At 43.5% G+C, this 22,034-nt stretch overlaps 1 protein-coding gene across 3 annotated transcripts in view; it reads right to left on the bottom strand.

The window, feature by feature from the left end:
- Window positions 1-22,034, bottom strand: part of XPO7 (exportin 7) — an 84,241-nt gene that overhangs the window by 42,610 nt on the left and 19,597 nt on the right. For 2 of the 3 annotated variants that reach the window (XM_030201976.1, XM_030201978.1), the window contains exons 2-6: window positions 16,272-16,418; window positions 14,709-14,802; window positions 5,985-6,151; window positions 5,651-5,716; window positions 4,719-4,823 (exon numbers count right to left, since the gene is read on the bottom strand). In XM_030201976.1, the coding sequence (XP_030057836.1) occupies window positions 4,719-4,823; window positions 5,651-5,716; window positions 5,985-6,151; window positions 14,709-14,802; window positions 16,272-16,418 (579 nt within the window). Of the gene's footprint in view, window positions 1-4,718; window positions 4,824-5,650; window positions 5,717-5,984; window positions 6,152-14,708; window positions 14,803-16,271; window positions 16,419-16,830; window positions 16,882-22,034 lie in introns of those variants that run through there. The other variant, XM_030201977.1, reaches the window with a different exon arrangement.

Genomic DNA, 22,034 nt, shown 5'->3' with positions numbered 1-22,034 from the left:
CCACAGCTGAGGTCTAAACGTCATTCAGGAAGCTGCTCCCGCTTGCAAAGGAAGGAGGCTGCAATCCGAGCTCCCTCAGGCTAGCTGTATGGAAAAACACCCCCCCCCCCCCCCCCCCCACATACACACACACTTGTGGAAGACCTCACCTGCAACCATACATCAAAAAAATACAGGATTTGCACAAGGCTTGGCTTTAGAGTTAAATGTTAGAAATTCTGGCTGAAAAATGAGAAAAGGATCCAAATGAAGAAAATAAGAAGAAACATAAGCACTGGCAAGTTACATACAAACCATTAATAAAGAAATAAGAGAATATGAAGAGAAACTTGCCACAGAAGAAAAAAAACCTCACAGTAATACATTTTTTCAGGTCAAAAGAAGCAGAAAGCCTATGGGGGAATATGTAGGACCGTTAGATCAGCAAGCAGCAAAAGGGGCACTCAGGGAGGACAGGGCCATAGCGGAGAGGCTGAATGAATGCTTTGGTCTTTACTGAAGATATAAGATCTACCTGTACAAGAAATGATTTTCAAGGGTGAAGATAAGGGGAAACTAAAAGAAATCTCTGTGAATCTGGAAGGCATACAGAGCCAAAACAACAAATTAAACAGTATAAGTCACCTGGACTGGATGGTATGCACCCCATGGTACCAAAAGAACTCAAACATGAAATTGATGATTTGCTGTTAGTGATCTGTAATCTGTCATTATAATCATCTGTAGTAACTGAAGATTGCAGGATGGCCAATGTAAAGCCGATTTTTAAAAAAAGGTTCCAGGGATGATAAGGGAAATTAATGCCGAACAAAATATTTTATTTATTAAAAATTTCTATTCCACAACTAGGCGGATTACAAATCAATTTACACAATAAAACAAATATTCAAAAACAGTTCCAAACTTCTCTCTCCTAGAACAGCTAAAAGTATCAACTCCATGCGTGCTCAACAAATTTGTCTTCAGAGACCTACAAAATTGTGCCCTGCTGCTACACAATCTCAGGTAACCAAGCAAATTATTCCAATTTGCAGGCCAGCTATCGAAAAGATGGTATTCCAGGTGTCGGAATGTAGTACTAAATGCAATTCAGCATTAGCTATTAATTTTAAATTTTCTGACCGCAATGATCTTGACAGCTGATACACCTGAACCACATCCTTAAGATAGCATGGAACACAATCTGAGTATAATACTTGGTGACTCAATTGTACCACCTTGTACTGCACTTGAGAGTGTACTGGCAACCAGTGAAATGAACGAAGAATCGGGGATACACGTTCAAACCGAGATGTACCTGCTAACAATCACGTCGAAGCATTCTGCATCATCTGCATTGCTTGCGTCTTAGATTTAGACAACCCAGATACAACGCATTGCGGAAATCAATACAAGAAATCACTATACTCTGTACCACTGACCGGAAATCACATTTCAATAACATCGGTTTCAATCTAGCCATTAAATGAAGCTGGAAAAAAAGATCTAACCACTTAATCCTGCTTGTACAATAAAGGATACAATATCGCACCCAACACAAGTATTCTGTCCTTCACTGGCAATTCACTAGTAACACGGAGGAAACCTCCCTCCTACTATCAACCTGCATCTGACGTCCCTTCAGAAAAGACACAAACCAACCTCACACAACTCCAGCAATTCCAATCCCCTTCAGCTTGGACAACAATAGATAGATATCTAGAAACCATTATAAAGAATACAATTACTGAACACATAGATAAACATGGTTTAATTGGACAGAGTCAGCATGGATTCAGCCAACAGAAGTCATGCCTCACCAGCTTGCTTCATTTTTTTTGAAGGTGTGAAGAAACATGTGGATAAAGACAAGCTCTGGGACAATGACTCCAGGCCTACCTGCCCAACAGCATGCCTTAACCAGCGAAGGAAAAAAAAAATAATAAATGACTCCCTCAAGCCCTAATTAGGAGGGGGTAAATACTTTATCACATCACTCGATGGGAAGACTGGATAGCCATATGGGCTTTATCTGCCGTCATTTTCTGTTTCTAAGGAGTACACAAAGAGGTATGTCCCCTTTATTGTGCCCCTTCACAATGCTCCCATGATGGGCATGCCACTACTAGTAGCACTTTTCAGGGCTTGAACTGTTTGTCGTTGACAACAGCTGTGGCATAAGGTAGAACTCACTGTCCTCGCCAACTGGCTGAGGTACTGTTGAAGTAAGCAGGCTGAAACAGATGACAGATCCACTTGCCTCCTTTTCACAAGAACTAAAAGCCCACCTGGACAAGTTTGTGATGCAGCTACCTCTCACAGATGTATTTGAGCTAGTGAATCAAAATATCCTGCAGATACTGTGACATATTAGATACATTAGATTATATTTAGAACATCATTTGCAGGTAGTAGTTCAGGCAGTAATTCTGTCTATTATGGATTACTGCAACATCATTTTGATTTGATTACCCAATTTTCTAATTTCTAGCCTGAAAGCTTTACAAAATGTTAGGCACAAGAAACAGCATGCCTTATTGCTCGTCACACACCCCAGTTGTCTCAAACAAGAGAAAACTGGGTCCTCATTCTTACGGAGAAGTCACCCTAAGAGGAAAAGACAAATGAAGAAAAAAAAATTCTTTCCCTCCCACAAACCCAATACTCCAACATCTTTTTCTCTCTCTGAACCCAATCCCCTACAGATAAACATCATCTCTCTCAAAGCCAGGGAAAACAGATCTAACCGCAACCTCCCACCATTCCACCCAGTCAGAAAACTCCTCACACACTAACCCTCTTCTCACAAATCATTCAGTCACTGAAATCTAAAGCAGAAACAAGCAATCCAGCTCTACTTTACTGATCCATATGACCCAGGTATCAGCCCTTTGCAGGCCTGTCTCGAGTTTGTGGCTGAATGGCTTTCTGAACATCTTCTGATGCCGAATCAAAACAAACAAAAAAAACCCAAAAAACCCCCACAACCCCACCAGTAACTTGCTGGATTACAGGCTGTTCCTGTTGTTCAACCTATGCTCTTAATTTATTGGGTACTTCTATTTCATCAGTTGATTGTTTTAACTATTTAGGAATCACCGTATATTACCAGCTTTCATTTGTACTTTTGATCACAGATTTTTGCCCTGGAGCCAGCAGGGCTTATGGTCTATTTACCAGCTATTCTTAAATGGGCGAGTGGAAGTATTTTCAGAATTACAACCGGAATTTTATAAACACTTGCAAATCTGACACAGAGTACTCAAAAAGAAATTTAGGGCGGTTACCCAGTGTAAGATACATCCCAGTGTAAGATGCTTTTGCTAAATTGAAATATATGGTAGACTAGGAGAAAGATTTGGGACAGAACTTCTCAAATAAACAACAGAAGGGGATTAAGCAAATTAATACAGTTTCAGCTCGATTGAAAGAGAACAGCTTGAATATATTAATGTGGTGGTGTATCACTCCACAAAGACTACATTCATTTATCCCACAATATAATTCTCTATGTTGGAGGCAAATGTGGAAAAACGGAACTTTTCTACATTTATGGTTGCTGTACCCTATGGCAAAAGATTTCTGGGACAAAATTCAGCTTTTTTTCTCACTTCTACTATCTTAGGTATTTCACTTTAGTTCACTCCTGAGATATGTTTTTTTTTTTTTAAATATGTTGCCTTCAAATGTAGATAAAAACAGACCTAAGGTTTTCTGAACTGCATATATGCGGCAAGGACAACAATTGCTTCTGAATGGAGAATGCGTACTTCTCTATCTGTTGCTAGACAGCGCCAGGGACTGCAATATACTTATGGAGAAGCTAACAGCTCTATATAAAAACAAGAATCTATTCGTGCACTCTTGGGAATGACTACAGCAATACTTTGATTTGGTGAAATGTCTCTGCAGGGCGTTTCTCAGATATACTCTTTTTTTTTTTTCTTTGTAAGTTTTTTTTAATGCTGGGTTTTGTACTTTGTTCTGTATTTTATGACTACGAATGCTTAAGGGCTTAACTGGCATGTCTGTTGATTCCTATATTTATTTTGCTTTGGGCCTCGATTTTTTTTAACATAAAGGGAAAGGGAATGGGACTTGTATACCGCCTTTCTGTGGTTTTTCCAACTACATTCAAAGCGGTTTACATATTATACACAGGTACTTATTTGTACCTGGGGCAATGGAGGGTTAAGTGACTTGCCCAGAGTCACAAGGAGCTGCAGTGGGAATCGAACCTAGTTCCCCAGGATCAGAGTCTGCTGCATTAACCACTAGGCTACTCCTCCACTAACAAACAAGTCTTCTACAATTTTCTGTCTGTGAAGGAGCATTTCCGTGGTCAGTGCCATAATGAATGTCATCACTGTATGTGTATATCATTTACCCTGGTGTCAACAAAGAACCATTACAAGTACAAAACCTAGATTTACATTAACCAAAAATTTCCATGTTGATGTGCTATCCTAAGCTTTGTTGACTCCCCCTCTGCAACATAACAGCAATGTCTGTCTTCAAGCCATTCAATAATTCTTGAGGGCAGGCTACATCATCCCTCCAGCAAACGAGGGTTAGAAAAACAGTGTCCCATCAGCCAGAGCTGTGGATAACACAGAGGAGAAAACAAGATAACCAGAAACAAGGTAATTTCTCTCTCATGAAGACCAATGAAGAACTGAAAAGCACTTCATAAGCCCTCTGTTGCCTCCTGTATAGATGTCTGTTAATGGTGCTTCTACCTGTTTCAGTAAATTGCAGGAGAGCGTGAAAATGTCAAACAGGGATGAGTCACGGAAAGATGACGCTATTTTCCTATGCTTGGTCAGAGGATGTGTGGTATCAGCCTACAGAGAGACAAATCACAGAATAAGTTAACACATAAAAAGATGACATAATATATACAATATAGGTAGTAGCTACAGTCTGAAAACAAAAATGAAGTACTACTGAGAAATCTGATATTACAATAAGCTAATCATGGTAAGGTTTTAATGTACCTGCTTTCAAGCTGTATGCTGGGACACATATGACAATTTGGATTTATAAAGTTCATTTCATGCAATCTGCAGCCAAGACTCTGACACTTAATACTTCAACCGTATACAGGCAGCCACCTCTGGGACAGGCAAGCATAGATTATTTAACATTTCCGACAGATCACATACAAGGAGGAACAAGTTATTACCAGGACCAAATTTAGCTAGGTAAACAGAAGCACAGAACAATAAAATAACTTCTCCAGGAGTAAGTGAAGTCAAGGATGCTGTACATTCCAGGATTCCTCAATTCATTCAGCAGTAGAATACACTTCTCCCCGAGTGACTGTTTGAATGCACAACGGATCAGCAATGGCTAAGTTTCAATAATAATTTTTCTTAAGTATGCTTATCAGACACAGTGTGGTGGAAACAAGGATAAGAACAACACACTTTGATGGTTGCTGCTGGACCTAGAGGTAAAAACCTTCCCCACCTTTCTCCCCTCTACAAACATGTCTTGTCCACCTTATATGACTATGCTGTCACTGAAGCACAGGACAGATGATTCAAGACTTATGGATGATCTATCTGCACACACACAATGGAAAACTAGCACAAGTAAAATGGGGTTAGGGAGGGAAATAGAAAACAAATGGGACATGTACTTGGATTAGGTACATGTTGTCACTTACTTGATTAATCTCATTGGTTAGCTGTGATAAAATGGTCACTCCTATGATGCAGTGCTCAACACTGTCCTAGAGGAAGAGAGTATGTTCCCACAGTAAGTTCAAATGAAGCTAATGTAATTTCATTAATATTAACTAGTTGCATACACTTTGGTTCCACTTTTTTCCCCTTTTCAAAGTTTAGATGTGTTCAACTCTGAAAGTGACTTGTAAGGTTTGCAAATGCATATAGTGCAGTGAAGTGCGATCTGGGGGGTTACCTAGGGATCCCTGGTAACAGCAAAAGATCCTTTCCTCCATCCCCACCCCAATCAGTTGATCCTCCCTCCACTCTTACCTGTAAAAATCTTGTGACATCTACAATAACATTCCTGAATACATATTCATCCTTCTGGCAGTCGAACCAACCCAGCTTCGTAATTCGAGCATATAACTGAATAAGTGCTTGTGTTACAAAAGTGGCCAGTTTCGGTCTTGTGGCTAAGTAGTTCAGCACATAGTTCCCTGCAAGAAAACAAAAGCAGAAATTTGGAATCAGTTTAAATGTATAGTTAATTGGAGGCAGGAATGGTAAAAAGAAGTTAGGGGTTACCTGATAACGTCCTTTCACTTAGTCCAGAACTTGTGGGAATAGTTATGCCCATCAACCAGCAGGTGGAAATAGAGAATATGGAATTGTGCCGTACGCTTAAGTCCTATTAGCAGCCCTTGTCATTCAGTATTTGGACAACCAAGCAGTATGAAAAAGAACTGAACCAACTCAACTTTTATCTTTCAAGAAAAACAAAAACCAAATCATGAAGAACTTTAACAAAGGTAACTTCTGATGTGAGAGCAGGAAAGTCGTGAAGACCATCAACAACATTGACCATTCCCCCCGCCAAAAAAAAAAATCCAAATCATTGCTGCAATATAAAAGGAGGGCTTCTGGAACAGTCTGAAGTACTAAAGAAAAGGAAATTATCCAACCGTTACCCCTGGAGAGTGAGAACCTGAACCCCATCACTGGAAGTTACATGCACCACTGGATGCCCACCCTGCTTGGGAACCTAACTTCTGTCTGAATGAAAGGAAGGCTGTCTGGACTGAAATAAATAGAGACTTCTGTCCATTTTACTGGTTTCCAGGACAGAAGCAGTTGCTGTCCTGAAACCTGGATGGGGAGGGTGCAGCTAAAACCTTGATGGGGAGGGTACAGCTGAAGAACAAGAAAGAGATGTAGGCTTATTCTCCGGCAGACTCTGCAGCTTAGTTTCATCCACCTCCTTAATCAAATTATTGACATCCTCGCCAAACGTTTGCCTCTAAAGGGCAGCTTAACCAGCTGAGACTTAGAGGCCACATCAGCCAGCCACAGCTGCCTATATACCATGACTGCGAAAGACATACTTGGGGCAAGAGTGCGGAGCAAATTGTAAATAGCATCTGCCAAATATGCCAAACTCACTTCCAGCTGGGAGGTGTGGGACACATTAGGATTATCTGCATCCAGCTCCTGACCAGAGGATTTCTGATGCCACAAGACATGCCTGCATCATGAACAAACTGCAAATAGATGGCTGGAGCCCTAGAGAAGCAATCTCCAAGGACTGCTTCAATGCACTCTATTTTCTGGTCCTGCAGATTCTTCAGCAGCATTCTACTTTCTACAGGCAGATGGTCATCTTTGTCACTGCCGTCACCAGTGAATTCACTCTGGGAAGCTGGAGCTTCTTCGTCTTCTCCTCCTCCAGGACTACAGAAGCATGCCATGGCTCTTCCAATTTTAAGACCTGCCTCAAGAGATAGCCACGTCCCATAAATCAAATCTTTAATATCTGGATGCATGGGAACACCTCAAAGGACCCCAAAGTCCCCGCATAATGCAGGAGCTCTGATACCCACCAGACAAAGCTGACAGGTCCACAACAGCAAGAACTGCTAAGGATTCATCAATCAGCGTGGCTAGCTCCTCCTTATGAAATAACCTAAGCACCTTCGGGTCATCCCCCTCCTCAGTAGGTTCTCACAGGGATGGTGCCATAGAAGTCACAGAGGTTTCATCTAAGAGAAGGCGAGAGACTGTAAGGAATCAGAATCAGTCAGCTCAGGGGGGTCCAAATGGATCCTAAAAAAAAAAAAAAAAAAAGCTTCCAGGTCTGTCCCACCACAGTCCTTTTGTTATTGATTTACCATATATTTTCCTTCTTCTCACTTGTATGTATCTGGGGGTGCGGGGGAGGGGGATGGATGCTGGGATTTTGGTTGATTGTTTGCTTACTAGGCATTTCTACAACTCTGTATTCGTTAATGCTTTAATAAACTGGTGGGACGGACCTGGAAGCCTCTCAACCAGGAAAGATGGGCATCACCCAGAGGGGGCTCAAGGATCCTTCAGACTGGAAAGAATGGTATCCCTGAATCCAACCCTGAGAGTGAAACACTAAGATTTGAACAGAAACATTCCCAGCTGTGAGATGGGAGTAAAAAAAAGTGCAAGCTGAAGTATTTGGCCAAATTATTCAGTTAAATAAACTACCTTCAAAGTTTCTATGATGCTATACTGGCTTTGTATTAGCAGGAGGAAAGAGAGATGAAGAGGCATTGAATAGACCAGCCTTCAGTGAATACTTGCTACTACACTCCCCCACATTCCTTTCTATTTTACACTGACTGTACAATTTATAATAGCAGAAAACATAGGTCTATGACTTCCTTCAAATGTCAAAGCCAGAACCCCTCCCCCCCCCCCCCCCCAAACACCAGCCTACAAAACTACCAAAGTCAAGACACCAGTCCTCGCCACATTTGGTAAGGGTGCCTAAGTCTGAAGAAGGAACCCATATTAGCATGTTTCATGGTTATCAATTTAGATATCGGATAAAGATAATCTCTAGATGGTAAGGTAGCTTGTTTCTAATGGAAGCAAAGCAAATCCTGACCACTGTAACAATCAGGGCAACCAATTTGTGATGCTCGTCCACTGCCCCCATCAGTGGTCCATTCAACAAACCGGTATAAATATCCAAGGGGGGGGCGGAGTGACATCCTCCAATAGTTGTCCAACTTGTTTCCAATATGCCTGAACATTTACACAGTCCTACCATATGTGAAAAAAAAAGTATCCCACTGAATGTATCCCCTCCAGCAATGACCTGTCCCAGAGCCACACATTTTCTGTAATCTATCCAGTGTGAAATACCACTGGAACAGCATCTGAAGTAATAGAGACCTTAAGACGTTGTGCATAGATCTGCTCCCACTGCTGTTGCTCTAGCATTTGTCCAACCAATTATTCCCATCTAGCTTTGTATTTATAGACAGGTGGGAAGCAAAAAAGAACAGCTTTATACAGTTTAGCTTTATACTAAAATTTTTTAAGAGATGCATAATTCTCCAGCCACCACTCAGACTCTTCTGCATAAAGTTGTACAGTTGAGAACAGTGGAAATGATCCAGAGTATCTAACCCATATTCATCCTGAAAGGCCTCAAACAGTATCAAGGTCTCTCACAGTACCCTCAATCCGCAAGTGGCCAAAGATTGAAAAGTGGAGGACATTGTCTCCGGTGTAAAGCCAGAAGCACTCTGAATGGGCGTCTCATAAAAATATAGCTGATGTGGAAAACATTTTGGTCTCAGGACTTATCAAAAACGCAGAGTACAATTGGTACCAAGCGACACCAGCTCCACATATTTTTTGTTTTCCTAAAGGGAGCCAAGGTAGTACCTTGGAGGGGCATGTTACCTACTACTGCCTGTTCTAGCTGTACCCAACATTTAGGTGGAAAGGCAAACCATTCCAGTACTGCTTTTAGCTATGTAGCCTGATAACAAATGTAGAAGTCTGGGACCCCCATCTTTCCATGCATGCTATCTAAATACATCTTGTCTCTCTTCATCCTTAGATGTCTATGCTTCCAGATGTAGAAAAATACCTTTTGCTACAATTTAATAAGAAACAATTTTGGTGTAAGAGGAATCTAGAAAAAAGATAAGCATCTTCATCACGCTAATGCATCCCACCCAGGATACCTGCAATCCCTCCCAACGATCTAAATCTGCAAAAACTTGCTGAAGCAGGGGAGAGGGATAATTCACTTCAAAAAAGTGGGTCAAATCTGCTGGAATATGAGCCACAGATAAAGAATGCAATCTGAGGACCAATGAAATTGAAAACTAGTTTTGAGGATAGACATCCACTCTCAGACTTAGTAACATTTATCTGAAAACCAGAAACTGCCCCATAGGTCTATATATGTTGCAAGAGAGCATCCAGAGATCAGTAATCGTATATAAAATGTCATCGGCATACATTATTTTATGTTCCTAAACAAACACCAACACTCCTGAACCCTTCGGCTCTCCCAGATTTGCTGAGCCAAGTACTCCATCACTAAGGCAAAGATTAAAGGGAGTAGACGACATTTTTGCCTAGTGCCTCATTTAATTGAGAATGGTGCTGTGTAACCCCTACTGATGTTGAAGCATGCCACTAGATTGCCATAAATAAGAGACAACCAAGTTAGAAAATCCCCCTCCAACCCAAACTTCCTCAGGGAAGCCATCATAAATGGCCTGTTGAATGGCTTCTCCGCATCAACTGTCAAAATCAGCATAGAAGATGACTGCCGACAGGCCGCCCACACAATATTAAGCAAGTCCTGCAGCTGCCGTCCAGCTATGAAACAAGTCTGGTCCCTATGTATTAGGTCAGGAAGGTAACGCGGCAGTCTAGTGGCCAAAATTTTTGAAAATAAATTTATAAAATCAACCCCTAATAGAGAAATCACATGATAAGAGGCACACTTACATGGATCCTTCCTGGGTTTCAACAGGAGAACCACTTCCTCCTGTCTCCAGGACAGAGGAAGCTGCTTCACCACAATAAGTGAACATCCAAGTATGGGGGTCCTCGAAGTGCAGCAAAAGTCTTGTAAAAGCTATTGGTAAACCCATCAAGTTTATGGTATTCATTAGGTGGTAGGTGCGTAATTACTTGTAAAACTTCCCCTGCTTCAATGGGACAGGAGAGTTCCATCAACTCGCCAAGTTGCAAATACAGAAGTGTCAGCTGGTGAAAAAAATGATCTATATCATCAACAGGTGAGGAGTCATTCTCCGGAGTATAAACATGTTGAAAGTGGGTAACAAAGAGACAAAACCTCCTCTTCCCCTGTTACCAACTGCCCCCACTCATTGTCAAGGTGAGTAATTAAATTACAGGCTTGCTGTTTAAGATTATGGGCAAGAAAGTGACCCGATTTATTCCCTCACTCGAAACATTCCTGCTTAGTCTGTTGTAGTACCCAACAAATTTCCTCCAATTCTAGCTCATGGAGATCCCTCTGCTTAGCTTCCAATTCCCTGAGGAGGGCAGCTGAAGCTGGACGACATTTATGAACCCCCTCTAAACACTGAAGTTCCCCCCCTTAATTTGTGCTTTTGAGCAAGGTGTTGTTTCTGTCTATAGGTGCTTTTAGCAATACTCTGCCCACATACATAAGCTTTAATGCCCTGCCATAAGGAAAAGGCAGAAACCTTCCCATTATCATTAAAAGAAAAACAAAGTCTCGGACATCTTGTCCCAACTTTGGGAGAATTTGGGGTTCCAACAACAGCTGATCAAGTCTCCAATAACTGATCTTTCGAGATCTCTTCTTGACTGCTAACTGCAAGTTGGTGAATAGTCTGACCAAACTCTGGGTTCTGTACTAGTTGCCTGTACCAGATTGCAATTAGCTCTCTCCAGGAGCCACATATCTATTCTCGAAGAATTGTGCAAAGGGGAAAGTGTGGTCCCGCGCCTCAGGATTACAGAAGCGCCATACATCTTCCAAGCCACAGTGGAAGAAAAAACCTATGCAATCTAGCCTTATCTTTCTTAGCATATTGACTAGAGTCTTTGAGTTATCTAAGAGGGTCACAAGTTAAGTTAAAGTCCACCCCAATAACCAAAATACCATTACTGAAGTCAAAAAGACTTTCTTCCAGGACTGTGTGAAAAGCTCACTGGTCTTTATTAGTGACATAAATGTTGACTAAAGTATACAGATGGCCATCTAATTCCAACTTAAGCAATAAGTATTGACCCTCTGGATACTGAACAAGTGCCTGAGGCACACATTGAACATTTTTAAGAATAAGAATGCCTGCCCCATTTGTCTTCCTGTGTTTCCAATTAGATACCAGGAAGAGGTACAGGTAGATGCCCTGCATTAGCAATTTCTCGTATCTGGCTAACAAATGAGTTTCTTGAACAAAACCCACATCCATGTCTGTGCGAAAGTCCCCCTTAAAAGTACAAGCATCTTTTTTGAGGAGAAGGCCCTTGATGTTATAGGAAACAGAAGTTGAATGCTGTCATCCTTGACCCTAAGCTATCCATGCTACCCTCCCCCCCCCCCCCCAAAAAAAAAAAAAAAAAACTACCCCTCCAAGATCCTCATTCAAACCAACTCCACTCACTATTCCTACTACTCCATTTCAAAACTTGCTCCCAACCAATGCCCCACAACTGCAAACCCCAAATAGCCACACCTGTAACATCCAAACCACTAGAACTAGTCCCTAAAATACTCCCACAAGCAAGTCCTAAAGTGTAACCCCTTCTCCCCATGCAGAAACTTAAACAAAAGTCCTTCCCCAACTCTCCTGCCCCCACTTCTACCAACAACTCCCCCTTGCCTACTAAACACCTCCCACTCCCCTTCTTCTCCCCCCAAAATCATAGGCTGTCCACCATAAATCAGCAGGTTGCAAAGAGGAAGCAACAGGCATACTGCTTAAACTGGAAAAAAAAATCTCACATTCACCTATGGTGAAGTCTAAGGCTGAACCCTTTGACCAAGTCTACAGAAAACATTAGCATCATGTCTCAATGTCCAGCCAACTTGTGGAGAACAAACACCAGGCAATCCAATAAGGGAAACAACCAGCCCATGGCTCCTTCTGAGAGGGTCTAGTAACTTGCTGTCAGTGACCAAGTCCAGTACCCTTTTCGCTGGGCAGTGCTCCTGCAGGCTCCTCACCTTCTGCACCCACCGAAAGCAGACTGGCCTCCACAAAACAACGCTTCACCTCTTCTAATTATCTAGAAGAATATGTACGGCTCACCTTGGTAAAGGATAAGCCTATGGTGCAGCTGCTGTTACCTAAGTATCTAAGTTCAGCCCTGGTATTCATGTCGACAGTGTAGTGGCAGGAGCAATATCAGGGAGGAGTTCAATCTTTCCAAGTCACACCACTCCCCCACCGCCACATAGCGCGCAAAATTTCTCCATATCCCAGTATTTATGGAAACATTACAGTGACATCACGGGGAATATTGTGGTCTTGGTGGCCTGCCAACTGGTGGGCCCATTCAATATCTAAGGAGACATGTGCAGTGTCCGAAGCCCCATCTTGCAGAATAGATTGACAAATCTCTTGTATTACTTCTCAGCACTGGAAGTCCCCAACAGTATCAAGAATCCCTCAAAATTTCAAATTGGAACTCCTGGACCTATTTTCCAGGTCCTCCAATTTTAACAGCATATCCTCCCTTTGTTGCTCCATCCAGGTGAGTTGCTCCTGTATTTGAACAAATCTCCTCATCACGCTCATCCACGTACACTTCCTCCTCTCCTAGCCGAAGAGTTCTTGTTCCTCAAATGTACGCTGTACCTCCGTTTCAACTGTAGAGAAGTCTTGGAACGCTTGCTGGATCTCCACTTGGATCGGGGTCTGGATGATAAGCGTGTTTGCATCTCCTGTGGCTGAAGCCATGCCATACTCCATCAACTTAGGATTGGGTCTCGCTGCTTGCGAAGACACGCTGTATAATATTTATCATCCGCATTTTAGATGTTATGCCCACACACGAAGCTCGAAGTTCTCTGGAGCAAAACGCCATGGCCGAAATAAAAGTGAGGTTTATGCCTGTGTGCCTCAAAGCAACATTACTAAGCAGCCATCAGTGTAGATGATGTCACTTCCTCCCCAAACGGGTCCTTTTTTTGGTGCTGCAGAAGCCCAATATGTGCCTGTCTGCCTGTTCGTAAGCAAGAATGCCTGATGTATTGATAAGATAAATTCCAGGGAAAATACAGTGCAAGAGGATCTGGCAGATTCAGACTATAAAGAGACTATTAAATGGTGCTCCAGGGCTGCACATGGCACGCTCAGCTGGTCCAGGCTGATAATTCAAAATGACTGCTGCACTCATGGTCTCTTGAGAACCATTGAAGAAACAGGTCCAAAACAGAAACCTGCAGCTGTGGAAAAGACTCAAAGGTTCCCTCCCTGGGGCTCCCCGAGGCTTCTCTCTGTTTATGAGTCGGCTTATAGGAACCGCACTTCTCTGATGAAGCCCATCTGGCACCACAGCAGGAGCACCTGTTCACTGCCTCCATACTGAAAGACAAATGACAGGAACACAGAACCACCATCCAGAACCATTGTGCAGTCCCCAAATCTCAAAGACCCACAGCCCTACAAGGGAGCCGAGCCCGGAGAGTAGAGGCCAAAGTAAGCCCTCGAGCAATCTGAGCTAGGAGAGTCAGACTTGCTCTGCTAACTTCTTCCCTCCCTCGTGCTGCTCTCTGGTAAACTGAGCTGTTAAAAGTCAGCCCAGTTGGAGCAGACCAGTTTGCCTTCTGACAATTCTTTGTCTTTTTGATGCCTTTTTTTTCTTTTTTTGAAGGATCAAGGTTGAGATTAACAGAGTAGGAGAGGAAAAGAAGGGGCAAATCAGGTCAGGGGAAGGAGACAGTGATCAACTGATTTCTGGATACAACTCCCAATCAGTCTTAGTACCCCTCTGTGCTCTATTGGTAGCCAGATGACCAACTGGATCAGGAATCAAAAAGTCCAGATTGGAGCTGCTGTGTGTGTTCATTTACCTGCCAGAGATTTAAAAAAAAAATACTGAATGGTTGGGGCTGCCAACAGGGCTTATACAGCAAAGCACAATTCAGTATTCTCTCTCTTTCTACCTACTGGTGGATGGGCATAACTATTTTCACAAGTTCTGGAATACTCAAAAGGATGAAAAGGAATATCACGGTATTTGTGCTTTGCAACGTAAACACTTTGCACTTACGAATGTCTATCCGTTGTTCCAGTGGCAGGGGGTTGTTGGTGCGGGACACGAGCTTCGTGAGGCACGTAGCTGCCAGTAGCTGAGAATAGGAGGACTGAAAAACAAAGAACACAATTACATGAGCTTTATGATTTAAAAAAAAAAAAAAAACCTCCATAAGAAGGTAGCACAAACATGGCATAAAGCCTGTAGCAATCTGCAGAGCCATCCAGAAAACCCCCCCACAAATGACTTATGCACAACAGCAATGGAGATTGAAGAAACGAAACAAATATACCCTATATAAATATCACTACAGACATGCTACACATTCTTGTTATTCTTGGAATACTGCCTGACGAGGCTGCTTGGAATTTTCACATGGTTAATTCTGCTGCAATAATGCTTGATGACTACAGATGGCAGCAGCTAGGTATGGATGACCACTGCCAAGAGCTTTCAACATTTTTCACAGAACTATCTGCAGGAACTGTTACAATTTATTCTTCAGTTTTTTTTTTTTACATTTTTAATGCTTTCCTGATAATCTCTGGCTCTGCAAACCACCTTAGGGAAAATTTCATTTTATTTACCCCATTAAGCTCCTACCTATAAAAGCAAGCATTTAAACATCAAAATGCAGAGACACAAATCCAGACATTAAAAACAAAGCAATCACAGGTGCTGATGACCAGCAGCTTTTTCAGGCCTAGGCAGCTATCCCTACCTTTCCTGGTGCCAAGAATGTTATTGGTGTATTCTAACAGGCATAAGACTTTGATATTATTTGGGGTCAAGGTAATACGGCCCCTTCAGGAACGAGACAGGAAACTATACTAAAATTTCACAGCAAATGAATGTAAGTAAAAATGCTCAGGAAATTGTACCCAGGCTCTATTATTTCTTCTACAAACATCAGGTATTTTTAGGAATTCTTGGAACAAGGCAGCAAAGGTAAGAGAGAAAAACTGCAATTTATTTAATTACTCACCTTTTCCAAATTTGACCTCAAAGCAAGGTACAACTCCCTGCCAAAGAGAGCCCACAATCTAAACTGTACCTGAGGCAATGGGGGTAAGTCATTTGCCCAAAGTTACAAGAAGCACCAGTGGGAGAAGTGGGAACTGTACCCTGGCTTCCCTGGTTCACAGCTCATGACCTCTGCTTGAGTAAATGTATTATGTTTGCAGTAAGTAACATCAACACCCGTCACCCACCAATCCAGACCACCAACTTCTGCCTACCAACCCCTGGAATATTGTCTGCTCTCCCTTACCATTTCCCTCTCTTGCCTACTATTTTCCTCCTGTCCTCCATAATCCAAAGCACCAGCTTCTCTGTTACTTCTTTACACCTCCTCCCCACAGCAAAAATCTACAGAAGCTAGTTTCACTCCTCATTCACCCATCCCCAATATGGAGCACCATTTGCTCTCACTTACTACAGACTTTCCTCCAAATTCCCTCTCTTTACCGTCTGTAAAACTAATCCAGTTTTTCACTTCTTTCCCTTCCATCCACATTCTTCATTAGGATAAGCAGCCCCCACCCCATGCCCGTAATCCAGCATCCAAATCCTACGTACACTCCCTCGTTCCAGGAGAAGCTGGCACTTGCTCAAGCAGTCGGGGCTGGTGGTGAACTCTACTAAGGCTTTCTCTGCCTGCAACCGGGTGGCCGTGTCTGTGCTCTCATACAGCTGCTTGCATAGATTCTCCAGCTGGGCTAGGCTCTGCAATATAAACAGAGAGAAGAAGTCAATCTGCTCACCAAGACCACAACACATGTCTTCCAAAACCTTACCTTTCATTGCATCCTGCCAGTCACTGAATTTTCCTCTCTCAACTCAGCCTTGGTATGTTTTCTGGGTTTTCCTCTGCCTTTTTATAGCATTTATTCTATGTCTGAAATACCCTGATCCTTTGTGCTTAGGAAGTTCCTCTCACTTCAGTTAAAAGTGACAAAATTAAAAAAAAAACAAAACAAAAAAGAGAAACAAACCAACTCTGACAGGGCAACCTGCAGGAGTTAAAGTTTGAAGGTAAAACAGGACATTGCATCTGAATTATCATCCAGGATAACACCATCAGTTACTGAATGCATATCTGGAAAAGGGCATGGCATGACAGATGGTCTCTCTTTACCTGCATGCTATGCACACAGACCTAGGTATTCCTTCACAAGCTTGTTGCTAAATGATCAGGGTTACTAACTTGCCTCTGAACTGATCTATTTACTTTTACTGCTTCTTAACATGATTAGAGCAGGGGTTCTCAACCCAGTCCTCAGGCCACACCTAGCCAGTCAGGTTTTCAGGATACCCACAATGAATATGCATGAGATAAATTTGCATATCATGGAGGCAGGGCATGCAAATCTCATGCATATTCATTGTGGGCATCCTGAAAAACAGAAGATGCTCACACCAGTTGTACAATAAGAAGAACAGATTAATGGTAAACTACCTCTGAGAACGGAAGAAATTCAGGAACTTTATTCTTCTACATTCATCTCTGGGTCAAACCTCAGTGAACTTACTCTGGGTGCTTGCAGTCCCAGAAGCCAGTTCACTACTGGGACACTCAATCCAAAAATTAGATCAGGTGTACAAAATCAACGTAAAATTTGGATAATTTATATACAGCTATAAATACTGATGAAAAATAATACTGAAAAAATGAGATGTGCTCAGAAAAAGTATAACTAGTGCCTTGTAGAATCACTGATGTTCCACAGCAACCATTTTGCACACCCCAGTGGTATATTGCATTCAATAGAGGTATACTGCATTCAATATTTAAAGAGACTTTTGTCCATTACAAAATATTATTTCTACAGAATAAACAATGTTCAGGAAAAAAGGATCACTTATCTGTATTCTCTGTGATTGTCCTCTTCATTCCAGAATAAGTATATACCAGAGTGCTTCAATACATTCCTCGCTGGCTAATTTTTGGATTAGTAGTTGAGTAGTAGCCAGGATTTTTGATCTACTAAATTTATGTAGTACTCCAATTTTTTTGTCTTTTTTTGTTTTTGTAGTACTGGGACAGTCAGTTAAAAAGGTACATTATTCAATATAGCAGCTGACCCCTTAGAAACGGAGGGAGTGATATTCAAAGCAAATTAGGCATTTGCAAGCCAGTGGTGAATGTCCATCTCTCTTACCCATGTACTTTTAGCCTTCATACAGACAAAGTATGTTTAACTAAGGCCCTCATGATCAAAAGCAAACTCCGGCGCTAGAGGCTGTTAACGCCATACTAGCGCCGGAGTTTGCTGCCGACCCATGATCAGAGCCCTCGAGCGCCTGAAACAACACACTTGAGGGCTCTTAGCGTAAGTAGCATGCAAATGCATGCTAAACAGGGCTCTTAGCGCAATTACCTTGCAAATGCATGCTAATCAGCGCTTAACGCATTCATCCTCAATGATCAGCGTCCGGCGCGCCAAAGATTGGGTCGCTGGCCGCGGCAAAATCAACGCCAGCTCCAAGCTGGCATTAGACTTTGTGGATCATTGGGGAGGAATGGTGAGCCCTGTCCAGCATGCAGTAGTTGCATGCCGGCAGGCCCCCGTCCCCCCCCCCCCCCCAGAGGGCTGGAGGTCTGGTGGACCTCCAGTCCCCCCGACGATCCCACCCCCCCATGTTCAGGGAGGGCTGGAGGTCCGGTGGGTTTTCAGCCCCCCAAACCCCCAGAAATTGTGAAGTGGCCGCCTCCGGCCAAACACTCTCCCACCCAGCGATGGGGGGGGGGGGGGGGCTGGAGGTCCAGTGGACCTCCACCCCACCCCTTCCCCCCCAGCGTTCTCCTTTCAATCCCTGGTGGTCCGTGGTGACAACCCCCTCCCAGCCCCTCTACCTTTCGTTGGAGGAGGGACGCAGTCTGCCTCCCTCCTCTTCCAGTCGATGCCGCAAAATGGCGGCGCCCAGCCCCACCCATTGCATCCTGGGATGCGCTGGGCGGGGTTATAGACCATGTAAGGGAACGATTCCCTTACATGGTCTGTAGCCCCGCCCAGCGCATCCCAGGATGCAATGGGCTGGGCGCCGCCATTTTGCGGCGTCGACTGGAAGAGGAGGGAGGCAGGCTGCGTCCCTCCTCCAATGAAAGGTAGGGGGGCAGGGAGGGGGGTTGTCACACGGACCACCAGGGATTGAAAGGAGAACGCTGGGGGGGGGGGGGAGGAGTTGGGGTGGGCTGGAGGTCCACCGGACCTCCAGCCCCCACCCCCCCATCGCTGGGAGGGAGGGTGGTAAGGGTGGGAGAGCGCTTGGCCGGAGGCAGTCACTTCACAATTTCTGGAGGTTTGGGGGGGGGGGGGGGCTGGAGACCCACCGGATCTCCAGCCCTCCCTGAACATGGAGGGGGTGGGATCGTCGGGGGGGACCGGACCTCCAGCCCCCGTTGTTCGGGTCTCGGGGCAGGCTGTTTGACAGGTTTGGACTTTTGACAGCCCAGACCTGTCAAACAAATGCGGAAGGATTGTGCTGAGTGCATGCTCGGCACAATTCGCCCGCACTTCTACATGATAATCAAAGATAATTGCGCTGCATAGATTTGCATGCATTATCTTTGATCATCGATGCAGAAAAGCCCTGCGCTGTTCCAGTGCTATTTTTAGAGCGCTGTTCGGAACAGCGCGGGGCTTTGGATCATGAGGGCCTCAATGATCAGATTTTAATTGTATAAAGGGCTGATCATGGAAAGGAACAAAAGCAGAGCCATCACTTACCATATATACTCGTCTATAAGTCGAGAAATGTGTGCTTTAAAATGAATTGGAAAAAGCAGGGTTGCCTTATCTATGGGTACCTCCCTGTTAAAAATCAATATTTCCCCCTGCAGTGGCACAATCTGGAATCTCTCCCTCCACTAGCCCATGGGTTCAGCATCTCAATCTCCCCCCCACCAAACCTTGTACCTTCAAACGCCTCTTCCAAAGAGCACCAACAGTGCATTGGTACATCTAGGCTGCCTGTGGTGTGCTCCAGAGTGCTTCCCGCCCATGCAGAAACAGGAAGTTGAGTCAGAGGGGGCAGGACAAGTCAGAGGGAGCGCTCCAGAGTGCTTCCCGCCCATGCAGAAACAGGAAGTTGAGTCAGAGGGGGCAGGACAAGTCAGAGGGAGCGCTCCAGAGCAGTTCGCAGGCAGCCTTGGTGTACTGCTGCACTGCCACTGTTCTATGGAAGAGCGATTGGAAAGGTACACAGTGGGCAGGCAGGAAATAAATGAAAAAAACTGCTAACAGAAAGGAATGTGTTGTGTACCGAGATTTTGTGGTAGCTGACTCGCGCTTGCAGAATTCCCTTCCTGTGTCTATACGCCAACTTTCTTCTGTGTCTCAGTTCAAGAAACAGTTGAAAACCCGGTTGTTTTGTAAAGTGTTTTCTTGAGGAGAGGGTTCTCAGGTTTTTGCAGAACACTGAGTAACAGTATGTTTGACTGCTGTGTTTTTTTTATAATGTTTTTGTGTTATTTTAGGAGTGTTTTATTGTACTCCGCTTAGATGTTTGGATAGGTGGATTACAAATGTATTAAATAAATAAGTATACCAGTAGTTGGGCAGTGGGGGAATAGAAAGGAAACATGCTTGGGTGTATGAGTAGAGAGAGAGAGAGAGAGAGAGAGAGAGAGAGAGAGAGAGAGATACAGACAGATATACTGGATGTATGCGCTGAGAAATCTGGACATGCTGCTTGTGGTTGGGGAGTGGGAGGGATGCAGCAGAGGAACACACTGCCTGTGTGTGTGTGTAGGAGGGGAGGGATGCAGCAAAAATAGACATATTTATGGACTCAACTTATCCAAGGGGTCACAACATTATTTTTGCTATTTTTAGTCCCAAAACTGCCCTCAACTTATACACAAAAGTATATACAGTATATAAGTTTAGAGGCAATGTTCAGCTGTCAAACATGCAAATTATGGGTCTGAATTTAGGTCTGAAATCTAAAATGGATAAATCACCAGCATTACACAAATATTTTCAGCAGTGCTAGTTACAAAAATGGTAGCATCACTGAATATACATGTAACATGAAGCACCAATGCTGGCACCTAACTTTAAATGCTGGCTGCCCTGGCTGAATATCAGGCCTGAAGTATACAGAAATGTTACAGTAGATATACACAAAACCAAATATCTACAGTTTGTTTTTTGGAGTTTTAAGACATTTTCTCAGTTTTTGGATGTTTTATTTAGTTTGATTTACGCATTCAGTTTAATTAAAAAAAAAAAAAAAAAAAAAGAACATTGTATGTACAAGGTAGCCGAGGGGGGGCAGGGGGGCAAGATTCCTCGGGTTCGACCTCCAAGGAGAACCGGGCGCCAGCAATCAAAAAAGACTGCTCTGCCGACCACAGGTCCTTCTTCTTGCCACATCCTGCCTATGTGGAAACAGGAAACTACTTCACAGGAGGCAGAACACAGCAGGAAAAAGGACCTATGGAAGGCAGAGCACTTTCTCATTCACTGCTGCGAGAGGGAGGAGGCGGTGGCATCAGAGGGGAGCAACGGCGGCTGTGGGTGGGTGGCAGCAGGGTCCTGAAGATTGTGTGCCCTGGGCCCAGCATCGTCTCTCGGTGGCCCTATATATGTGTATAAGAACTTTTTAATGTGCGCAAATTCACTGTACACAATTTGTAAGGCAATGTCCATAAAATCAAATTTAATGTGCATCAAATGTAAGATGCACTAATGAACCAAATGTGCGCTAGTGAATGCACGTTCCTGTTAAAGTATGACTAAGCAGACAAAATTCTTAAACCAAGAACAGACAGATCAGCTCACCAGTAAATCTGACCCAGTAAAATATAAGATGTGCTAGGCTGGGTGATATCAAAGGCCCACCGAGTCCAGCATGCTCTCCCCAACAGTGACCAGGCCAGTCTGTCATCTTAAATGTTTTTTTTAATAAAGCTGTGGAGAAGGGAGAGGTTCCACAGGACTGGAGAAAGCAGATATGGTCCCACTTCACAAAAGAAGAGACAGAGAAGTGGAGAAACTATGGGCCGGTAAGCATTACTCTAATGGCTGGAAAGGTAAAGGAGTAACTACTCAAGGAAAGGATAGTGAGTTTCCTGGAATCCAACAGGTTACAAGATATGAGCCAACATGGTTTCACAAAAGGAAAATTGTGCCAAATGAATCTGATTTCTTTGACTGGGTGACCAGAGAATTGGAAAGTGGACATGTGCTGGATGTAGTCTACTTGGATTTCAGTAAGGCCTTTGACACAGTCCCTCATAGGCTCATAAATAAACTAAGTGGGCTAAAGTTAGGACAAAGTGGTGAGCTGGATTGGAAACTGGTTGACTGACAGATGGTAGAGGGTGGTAATAAA

The sequence above is a fragment of the Microcaecilia unicolor genome, chromosome 4 (genome assembly GCF_901765095.1).
Source record: "Microcaecilia unicolor chromosome 4, aMicUni1.1, whole genome shotgun sequence".
Classification (NCBI taxonomy): domain Eukaryota; kingdom Metazoa; phylum Chordata; class Amphibia; order Gymnophiona; family Siphonopidae; genus Microcaecilia; species Microcaecilia unicolor.
The sequence above is the reverse complement of the archived record's forward strand: the minus strand, read 5'-3'. Positions and strand labels throughout refer to the sequence as shown.